The sequence below is a fragment of the Platalea leucorodia genome (genome assembly GCF_965183815.1).
Source record: "Platalea leucorodia genome assembly, chromosome: 2".
NCBI lineage: Eukaryota > Metazoa > Chordata > Aves > Pelecaniformes > Threskiornithidae > Platalea > Platalea leucorodia.
In genome coordinates, this window is record NC_138824.1 from 101172288 (window position 1) to 101183733 (window position 11446).

The 11446-nt window shown below is 37.8% G+C and overlaps 1 protein-coding gene across 4 annotated transcripts in view; it reads right to left on the bottom strand.

Moving 5' to 3' along the window:
• ITSN1 (intersectin 1) overlaps positions 1–11446 on the bottom strand; it is a 138639-nt gene that overhangs the window by 101480 nt on the left and 25713 nt on the right. For all 4 annotated transcript variants that reach the window (XM_082304320.1, XM_082304319.1, XM_082304321.1 and 1 more), the window contains exons 2-4: positions 8117–8176; positions 3093–3185; positions 1049–1112 (exon numbers count right to left, since the gene is read on the bottom strand). In XM_082304320.1, the coding sequence (XP_082160446.1) occupies positions 1049–1112; positions 3093–3185; positions 8117–8144 (185 nt within the window). In that variant the 5' untranslated portion in view covers positions 8145–8176. The remainder of the gene's footprint in view (positions 1–1048; positions 1113–3092; positions 3186–8116; positions 8177–11446) is intronic.

The window sequence follows — 11446 nt, forward strand, 5'->3', positions numbered from 1 at the left end:
TAAGAGGCAGAAAAAGTTCCAAAGGGATATTTAAACTTTCACTGAGTCTTCAACAAACAAGATAACCACACTAGATTTGATATTTGTAAGATGAAGATAATTTGAAAAGAAAATAAGCTATTTATTTAAAAGCCATGTAAATCCAGCCCCTCTTTCAGGCATGCATATTTCCAAAGCAATTGTTTTTCTTGCAAGAAAGTAATTCTCTTCTTCCTCCAGTCAGAGGAAGATTCTGCCTTTAGAAGACCTTACTACAATAAAAAGTTTTAATAACTGCAACAAAATACTCTCTCTTTCAAACAGTTAACAACAGAGGAAAAGTTAACACATTTTTCGGAAGTTACCCATCCCTCTGCTGCTTCTTCCAATCCAGAATGAAAAACGGTATTATTTCACTCTGTCTAGCACCAAAAGAAGTTCTAGTAATAATATAATTAATGCAAATTATGAATAATCTATGCAGGTTAGCATGTCCGAGTCTGGCACGGTCATATAATTTGGAGCAGAAACAATTGCAATCCTGCATGAAGAAACTGGAAGATTGTAGAAATGTTTGTGATGTGTAATATACAGCAAAGCCTAAACTCACCAAGGAAGAGGAAAAATTTCAAGCTTTCAAGCTGTATCTCCAACTACAATGGAAATAGCCTATGCCAGTCTTCATTTTTGTAACAAATTTTGCAAGTCTTGCATAGGCTCTCCCATTAGAAGATTTTTAATACTAATTACTGTGTTTAGCAATTGTATTAGTACAGTTTTAATAAAGTTGAAAGCTTTTAGTAATTTGAAATGTGGGTTGCAAATTGCTAGCCTCAAAAATGCCATTTGTAGAAGGATGGCTACTTCCAACAACTAAACTAGTAACTTAAAAATTCAGCGAAAACATACTGCAAAGCATATTTGCCTTGTAGACTTTTGGAAAGCACACTGAACTAAATAGGTGATTTTAAACCCCAGAATGTGAAATATAGTTGCTGTTCAAGTCTGCACCAGTAAACTTCACTCTGTGACATAACTGCAATTCTCCCATACCCTCCCATATACTCACCATATCTGTGCTAACACCGGTTGAGGTAACCCAGATTGAAAAAAAAAGTTTCTAGCTTGATCACCTATAAAATAAAGAGGACATCATTTCAGAAAATGCTAAAAATACCTGTATATAGGTATATACATATATATATAGGTATATATACAGGTATTTATATATATATATATATCTCTCTCTAAAACAGAAGCAACAGTAAAACCATAAATACTTAATGCTACACATATGTAATTGAGTATGAGATTTAAACTTACTTTGTCACTTGCAAACCTACCAGATGTTTCCAACAAGCACATACTGTTTAAGTCTGCAACAGTCAGCACCACATGAAGTCAACTGGGCATAAACATTTAGGGCAATGGGAAACTCATGGTTCACAGTCCCTAATCTGTGTTAATGGCTCTCTTTGCAGGAATCATATGCCTTGTGAGAACAAGGAGAATTTTTTCTTCCAGAGGAAGTATGTATCAATATAAACTCTATCTTAGATTTTTTTGGAAGTACAATGCCAGTCAGCTAGCACAAACTAAATAAAATGGTCTTTACCCTGATGTGAACCCAATAAGCCACCATTAAAGAAAGCAATGGTATATTTCAAAGTCATTTTCCAACTATCAATTAAAAATAAGGATAGCAAAACAATTACAAAAGGATTAGGCACTTGGAAATGTTGTGGCCTGTAAATGAAAGTTGTAAACAGACTAGAAATAGCAGACTAAATATCAAAGGAGGTCAATAAAAACAGTAGTCCTTTGTACCATATCTGTCACGTAACAGGAGCAGAAACAATCAAATTGTATATTTGGAGGCATGTACGGCTGTGATGAGACTGCTAAGAATCCGATTCTGATTTCACACTCTGGAAATCCTCTTGATGGATGAGACAGCCAGAAAGGTAAAATACTTCTATACCTTTCATTTCAGTTAAGCATCAGAGTTTAGATAGCACTAAAGAAAATTAAATGCAACAAAACAAACTAACAAAAAAGTAGGCATCCTATTGCCTTTAAAACGAAAGCAAATTAGAGGTGTTCAATGAAAATTTAGTAGGATCAGTGCAATTCCTTTACTTGCAGCTTTGCCTCCCACAACTTAAATCAATTTTGCCATTTATATTTTTTAACGAGGTCATCCATGCCAATTTCACTAGTTTAAACAATCAGTTTCTGAAACAGATTTCAGTTAAATTGATACATCTTTATTTAAACAGACTTCTTAATCTATTAGTATGTTAGCATGGTGGCTTGATTCCAGGCAGAAACTAAGCACCCAGCCACTCACTCACTTCCCTCCCCCCAGCAGGATGCAGAAGAGAATAGGGAGAGCAAAAGTGAGAAATCTCAGAAAACTCATTGGTCACGATAAAGATGGTTTAATAAGTGAAAGAGTAGGAAAAAAACCCCAAGTGATGCAAAGGTAATCACTCACTACCACCCTCAAGCTCAGTCTCTGAGCAATGGCTATCCTGGAAGGCAACAGCCCCCCTGCCCCGAGTTTTTGCTGAGCAAGGTGGTATGGGAGAGAAGCTTTGCAAACACTGTTCAGCTATAGCAAAAACGCTGATGAGTTATCAACACTGCTTTAGTCACAAATCCAAAACACAGCACCATACAGGCTGTTATGAAGAAAGTTAACTCCATCTCAGCCAGACTCAGTACAGTGAGTTAATTTACTGAGCACATTAAAAGCACTATAAATATTACCAAGCATCAGGGTGATTCACATCCTGAATTCTAACTCTACAGTTTGTAAGTATCAGATGGCTCTACACAGAACTCCTTTATAGAGCCACGGTTATTTTAATCCTACTTACACAAAAATCGAGTGGCATAAACTTTTTGTATAGCTGGTAAATATCAGAAAAATACCAGAAAAGATGGGCTGATGGGGTAAGGCATATGAAAAAGGGAATATAAAATGAGTAATATCTCTTCCATTTTTTAAATTGTTATGCCTAAATGTCTCCCAGGCAACTCAGTACATATTTAGGCTCATTAGTTAAGATTTAATTAAATGAAATTAGAAGTCAAAACTATTTCATTACCAGTGATAAATCCAGATGTTGGTTTCAGACTATGGAACTGTTGATCATGTTTAGCTCTCTCCTCCACAGTAATAGCCCAGATATCCAGGTTGCCTAGTTCAAAAGAAATGGAGAAATAAAATTAAGGAACATTATTTAAAAACTATACTATTTTTATTCCTGAAGGTAATTATATGATATCATAGTGGACCTCTGAAAACAACATACACACAGAAGCTGTTCATCCAAAGCCTATAGTTGAAAGCTCCATGAATCCTTAAATAGCCAGTTAGGACTTATGAACTTACCACGACTAAGTGTTACCTAATTAAGATGACTGCTGAGCACTGATTCACTTATCTGGCTCATATGAGTCTTAAGTTACAACTAGGCTACTTAAAGAGCAATCAAACTTACAAATGGGCTATTAAAAGACAACATCAGCATACCAGAGGATATAGTGCAGAAAGTTCATAACACTAGCTATTTAGGGGGTGGGAGGTTATTTGCCTTTCAGAGCACATACAGTTGAAATGCAATTCAAGTTCTTTTAATTGAAAAGGTACCTCAAATAATCAGTCACGTACTATCTGGTTTTGTACTATTATAAGAGAAGAACTCTCCTTACTTGTCTAGGAAAAGTGTGAATCAACTGGATAGTAAACATTTCTCATGGGCAACAGTAGCACAGGAAAGTGTGCTCCTCATTCTTCTGAGAATGAGAAACCCAAGTAAGAATATGTTACACAGACCAGACTCTTCACACTACACTCATAAACTGGAGGTGAATATTTCGTTTACGTTGAGATTTACTACCCTTCTACAATGCCATGCTTCCACAATGCTTTCTCCAGGTCTACCTCTATTTTTGCAGCATTTCCTCTCCTCTCTCTCTCCTCTTGCAGACATTTCACTTTCATGCTTCAAGTTATTTGTACTCAGAGCAAACATATCTCAACTTCCACTTAAGACCTCCAATGAACTCTCTAACACTGTGCTTCAGGTTTGTCTCAACAATTTCTAACCAGCAAAACATCATGATTTCAACATCCATAGAAGTACATTACACTGGTGCACCTTCCTGTAACTCCTGCTCTATAGGAACATAATGATACGAAGGCATCTAAGTTATGGAATCACTGTTTTATTGAAGTAATACTTAAAGATAAAATGTAGACTTGTAGAAAAATAAAGAGGATATCTAGCATTCATTCTGTCTCAGCACTAAATTCACAGAGATTAAATTTCAGGTAATAAGGTTCACAAATATTTACAGCAAGTATTTCAAACCGCTTGCAGGCTGAGGCAGAATCAGACTCAGCAGCTATGAAGAACATGAGAATTTCCTGTCTCCTGAATTTCTTCTATTTAAAATCTACTTTCATGTAGCAAAATGTACTTTGGAGAGAAAGGAAATGGACAAGGGGAAGAAAAACATTCCTTTAAATGGTAGATTTCATTAGTGAAAGAAAAGCTACATTCTTCGTAAAGAATTATCATCTCAGTTTTAGGTAACCTATGTGTTTCTAAAAGCAGACAGGCTAATAATATCTAATTCAAAGAAAGGACGTTTTAAGATGAGTCCAAAAATCCCAGAATTTTAGTGACTAAGCTCACAGAGGCACCGTAAACAGATTTCACAGCTGTGCTCCCTGTGGGGATGAAACAGGACTCTTCTTTGGATATGAACATCCCAAAGCACAATAGTTCATGTAAGCAATTATCTCCCCCATCTTCTCCTGAACTCCTGACAGGAGGAAAGGAATGGTGTTGATTAAGACTTTATGACCAATATGCACACTAGGCCAACTAGGAGCAGATGAACATCTCCCTGTATTGGAAACATGACTACTCCAAGCCTAAGATCCTAAGGCTGGGTGCGGTAGCTTACACAAAGAGGGAGAATTTCCTGAATATAATGTGGGGAGAAAAAAAAAAACAACAAAAAAACCAAAACCAACATGAAATTCGCAATGATTTGCTGTCTTGCTCTCTCTCAATTTGAGGTATGCATGACTCGAGTACCAAAAAAAAAAAAAAAAAAGCCAACAAAAACCACCAAGCCCCCAAAACCACAACAACAAACCCCCAGCTCTTCCTGTCCTTCCACAAAGAAGGCAATAAAATCCAGAACTAAAAACTCTTATGGCATGAGGTAACTAAAAATGTATTCTATTAACTATTTTAAAATGAAATTTGTTGATTTCTTCTCTGGAGCCCCTGTAGTGAGAACAAATGATTGTAAATATTTACTCTTCCAGATGGAGATTTGTTTGGTATTGAAACAGTATATCTTCTTTGTGGGATAGGAACATCAAAAGAGCCAATGTTAAACCAAGCAAGCCTAGTAGCCTCTTCAGTCAGAAAAGTATGAATGGCATCTCTGGCATTGCCTTGTTTCCATCTTTTGTTATTTGAGGACACAATAAGACCTATGGGAGGGCATGAAGCAGGATCTTACCCAGCACCAAGACATCATTCACGGCTTCAGATCCTGGATGCCAAAACAGAGGTTGTGGGGCTTTTCAATATATTTGGACACAAAGGAGGCAGTCACCAAACCACGAAATTGACTCATAAGCAAGCTATTCTTGAATGCAGCAGCAAGCCCTCTAACCATTTTTTCTTTTACATGGCTCAGCAATCACCTCATCTGCAAAACTGAAGCAGTGGGCTTTCAGATATGAAATGGGCAATTTTCTTCTCCTGGACAAATCGACAGAAGGTCAAGCATACCACATTCTTCCCAACAATTACAAAAATCCTATCATGCCTATTTTTTTTTTAATTAGTCATCCTTAAAATGAGCAGTATTCCGGAATATCAATGAGTCACCCCAATTTAAACAGTGGGTGCTGTGCTCTTTCCATGGCCATTTCCCAAGCTGATTTGAAAGATTCTTTAAAAAGAAAGGAAGTGAAATAAAAACAAAAAAATCATTATTGGTATTCACAAGCAGAGGGATACCAGATATTGCACATTTAGAGTGAGGGTTATCCCAAGATGGAGACTGCATAGATCATCTCCTCTGCATCTTGTTTGCTGACTACAGGTAGCAGAAAATGTTGCATTCTCAAAAGGGTGACAAATTTCCCCATAAAAATTGGAATTTTTCCCCCCCCCCCCCCCACCATTTGTTTCCTCTTACAACAATGTCAGAATTTTGCTGCCGTTCTTCTAAGAGGAGGTACGATGCTACTTGGTAGACTTGGTTCAAGTATGAATATCACAACAAACTTCCCTCACACCACATTACAAATTAAAGATACTCCAGAACTACGTGAGCCATGTGCTTATGTCAACCTCCTGGTTGTACAGCAGTCAGATGAGAAACATTGTTTCAGAGGAAATAGTGAATTCCTTCCTTCCTAAAGCCACATACTAGAGTTAAAAGGATCCTGGACAACACATGCAAGATCAAATGGTAATATATAAAGTTGAAAAAAGAAAGCTGCTATCCATCTGTAATGCAATGAGAACTCTCTGAAGATGGCAGAGGAGAATGCTTTGAAGACAAGATTTCCATTAAGAATATATGTATGTGTTTAAATATGGGCACATGCAAAGCACAGCCCTAACTCTAAACAAAAGGAAACACTTCAGTCTCAACAAGCAGATTTCATTCACATCATGACTTCTCTTAGATTGTGAAAATTAGGGTGAAATTAAGTTATTCACATCTTTTTATACAACCTGAAAGGGTATCCACGTGCAACTGTCCAGTGAGTTTATTTGATCAAAACTTTTGGCAGCCAGTTTCACTCCCAAACTGAGAAAGTCTGGCACCAAACAAGATTTCATTCCAGAGGGCTGGACTTAAAGATAACTGAGGAAACGAATGGCAGCGTCCAATTACACGTTTGTTCTAGCTACCACATGCAAACAGATGCTTCTTCTGTTGTGCTTCACGGACTTTTTCAGACTGGCAGAGATTGCATCCCATCAGCTGTGTTTAACAAGAACTGGGTTTCTCTAACAACATGCCCTGAATAACACGACCCCTGAAGTTTCCCACTGAAACACTGACACTAGATACAAATTTAGTTCCTACCTATATCTGATCCCAAAAACGAGACTTCCATATATATATACACACACATATACACACACACTTTGTGTGCATGTATGTATATTTATGTGTATATATGTATACACAAACATACATATACAGGCAACAAGAATCATATCTGCATCCCCAGAGAAAAGCCCTTAACAGATACAACATTTAAGTGGAACCAAGCTGCATAGTAGCTCTCAGCACTGAAATTTATCTTTGTAATCTTTCTTCAGATTGGTTGCAAAAATGGGCTCAAGAATGCACTTCATGTGAACAGCAAAATTTAATGTCTCTATTGCACTACCAGGGCCCTTCCTGGATCCTTCAAAAAGACTGAAGTTCAAGATGCTATACCTTCCCCTATTATAAATGGAGAGCTAAAAACAAGCAGCACCTTTGTTCTAATCTAAACATAGGTTATGGGACAATAAGGAAAAGAAATTTGAAGTGATAGCCTCCAAAGGCATCTGCTATACTTTTTAGCAATGAAAAAGTCCAGGAATCCTCAAAGAAAAAGCATATCTGCTTCTCAGCCACAACTAGTGCTTATAAAGTGAGAGTCTGTAACATTTAAACAGCATTTTAGAATTTCCTCTGAAAAAATATGAAAAAAGCAGGCAGGGACTGAGTAGGGAAGCTTAAGACAGGCAAATAAAACAGGGTAACTGCATAATGCAGCTATGCCCTCCTGCCAATGACTAAGTGGCCTGGATCTGCCCTACATTTACAGACTGTAGGACTGTAAGGGATCAATGCACAAGAACGGATACAGCACAGCTTTTCTGTTCGACACTTCCGAGATGTCTCTGGAAAATTCATGTGTGTTCTCTAATGGGTCTACAAAAACATCACAAATCAGTTAAACTATCATATAAGAAAGATACACTATCCATAACCACTCTCCATACAGAACATACTCGGAAAGCAACACATTTATGCAGAATTTTTGCATGTAAGAATAGTTCAGAATACACTATAAACAACTTACCCCCAAAAGGTGTTGGAAACTGAGCCATGGTTCTGTCACTTTTAGCTTGTTAATAGATGCCTGAAAAAGAAAAAAAAAAAAACAAAAACAAAACACAACCCAACTGATTATCAGTCACAGTATCTTCCATTTTCCATATATTTTCTGTACCACCATATAATCAATTAGTACAACAAAAATAAAGGCAGTGAAGAAGTAGGATCAGATAAACACTACCTGCAAGAACTGTTACTTACAAGAGAACTAAATGTCTCATTTTTTGCACTAGCAAACAGCTACATTTCAGTTCTGTTTCAAGAATGTCCTCAAAAACAATCTTCATTTATAAATAATCAGTGATGTAATAAAGAACAGAGTTAAGTCAGCCACAACAGACAAGATCTCAGTGACACTGCTCAAGGCTGCATTACTTTACCGGGTGTTAGAGCTCTGCTCCTACTTAAGAGCAAAATTGGCTCTATTTCCAACTGTTGAAAACATACAACATTGTCAGCAATCTGTTTTTTATTCCTGACAGAAAAATTCGTGAAATGTGCTGTCTTGCTTAGTGTTCCTTTGTTTTAAATAAAGTACATTAAAAAATGAAACTACCCCCAAACTAGCCCACAAATTTAATAAGCACATCCAAATGAAAAAAGTGCTGAAGGTGACATCGCAAGCAGAAATATGTGAGTTGATAGGAGATACTCTTAAGTTAGCACTGCTTGCTTTTCAAATAAAAGCAACCTACACAGTCTAGAAACTTAATCTTTGAAGAAAAAAGGAAAAACATTTTTCTTACTCCACACAAAGACTGACATGAACTGCCTGAGCCAAGAGGACAATAGCTAGCAACAGAGCCACAAAACAATGAAAAAGCAGCCTCTTGTCCTACTAGATTCCACTCATGTTTTCCAGGCAACAGGAGAAAAGCAAAAGGAAACAGAATCAGAAGGAGAATAATTTAGACTGCTTGAACAGCAGCAGAAATTTATCAATATCACTAAGAAAAGGCATTAACTTGCATCAACAATTTCCTTTTGTCTGAATTTCTTGTTTGCTCCACTCCCCATCCCCCCTTCACACTTCCCACATACTCTTCTGGCTTCCAACTTGGGAACCTACTATATATACACTCCACAGATGTCACTGCAGAAAAACCCATAGCACTTTTGTAAGCCAGTCTCCCCATCAGTTGTAATTTAAAGAACTATAAAAAAAATACTGATTTTTTTTTCTCATAATTTGGCAAAGCAACCAAGCGTGGTACATGACTCAGAAACCTTCTTCCAAATGCCAGGTAACACAGCCAATACTAATTTCATGCACAGCAAGCATTACCTCAAAAGTTTAAAATCACATGCATACTGATACGGTGTTTTCAGAATAAGCTATCTTAGTAGCATGGCTCTTTCAAAAGCATTTCTGAAGTGCTAGAAGATCAGCACTTTAACCTTTGCTTATGTTTTCTCATTGTTACTCTGTTGCCGGCAATACCACTATTATGCTTCCATTTTTTAAAACTGCAAGCAAACCCTGGGGGGGGGGAGGCGGGGGAAGAGTTCTCTGAACTTCCACACAGGTACTATTGAATCTTACAGCACAGGCAGTTTTTTACACTCGAGTGTTAAAAAGATAACAGGAGAGAGACCAACAGAGCGCAGATTCTCTTCCTACTTCAATTTCCCCGAGTATGCAGAAGGACAGGAAAAGCACTTGGGGCGGCAACGGGAGGACAAGAGACTTGCAAAGGAGAACTAGAGGGTGGGTTGGGGGGGGCGGCGGCGAAGTTTGTTTTGCTTTGTTTTGTTGGTTTGGGGTTTTTTTGCAAGCTAAGAAAACTTAAATATTGTAAATACTGGGACAGAAGAGTGCATAAAAGGATTGAAAATATTTAGTCGCTTAAGGGAAGATACTCCTCCACAGCTTACTAGTACTCCAAAGGAATTGGTAGTTTATTCCTCCTTTACCTTGAACACATCAGAAAGCAGAGAGGGAGTAGGAAGTCTCAAGACTAGCCCTGTGCTGGATGCCAAAGAAAGCATAAAACCATTCTAAAGAGCTTGTGGAGAGGAGGGAAGAAAAAAAAAAAAAAAAAAAAAACAAGAAAGAAAAAAGAAGTAAGCAGATTAAATAGTGATGGGTAAAATGGAGAAAAGGAGAAGAAAGCTATGTTTAAACTTGAGAGACTGACAAACAAAATAAAATAGACTGCAGACGGACATACAATAGGAAGCAAACAGAGGGAGAGAAAGATCAACATACTCCCGTAAGAGAGCAATTTAAGTCTGCTGTTTATTGCCAATGTAACACCCAACTTCCATAACCAGAGGTTTCATTTTACATGCCCAAGGTGACACCAGGCGCCCTACCTCTGCAGGAATTAAACTTCGCAACTGTGGACAGTTGATTCCAACAGTTCAGCGTTTGTTATGTATGAAAATGAAGGTTAAAAGAGATCAGGAATTTCACAGCATTCCAATATTGACTTTGTAGTTTTTAGTATCAAAGAGCTGGAGAACCTGCCCTGCAAGGAGAGACTGAAGAGAAGGAGAAGAGAAGGCTCAGGGGGGACCTTATCACAGTAGTCCAGTACTTAAAGGGCGGCTACAAAGAGGACAGAGGCTTTCTCTTCTTGTGAAGTCACATGGAGAAGACGACGGGCAATAGGTACAAGTTGCACCATGAGAGGTTTCATCTCCATATAAGACAGATATTTTTTATAGTGAGAACAATCAATCATTGGAATAACCTCCCCAAGGATATGGTAAAGTCCCCATCCACGAAGGTTTTCAATATGCAGTGGGACAGGGTGCTAGATAATCTCATCTAGGCTCCTTCTCCCACGAAAGGTTGGAACAGATGATCTTTCGAGGTCCGTTCTGACCCAGGCTGTTCTATTATTCTGCTTCTTGGGTTGAGGATCTCTGGGATGGAGGCCACATGTTATTTATCCCAAAAGTATCTGACATAGTCATTATATTATAAATTTCTTATGTTTGTAAATTATTGTAATGGAAATACAAGCACTGACATTTCAATTTGCAACATTATTTCGAAATAGTAACAAGTTGTTCTAGATCTGCATTCCCCCTACCCTAATCCCTACCAGTTCCACAACGGCGTTAATTCCGCTGCCTTCCTTGTTCCTCCCAACACCCCCAACAAGAAAGAACACATAGCGGGACAAAACAAAAATTATGTAGGAACCAACTGACCAGAAAGCTGACAGAAAAACAGAACGGGTAAACTGAGCTCTGTGCCATTCCCTTCAGGAAAGCAGTAATTTCTAACTACCTGCTGATATTTGTATTTGTAGGGACTTAGATATCTCAGCAATTTTTTTGAACT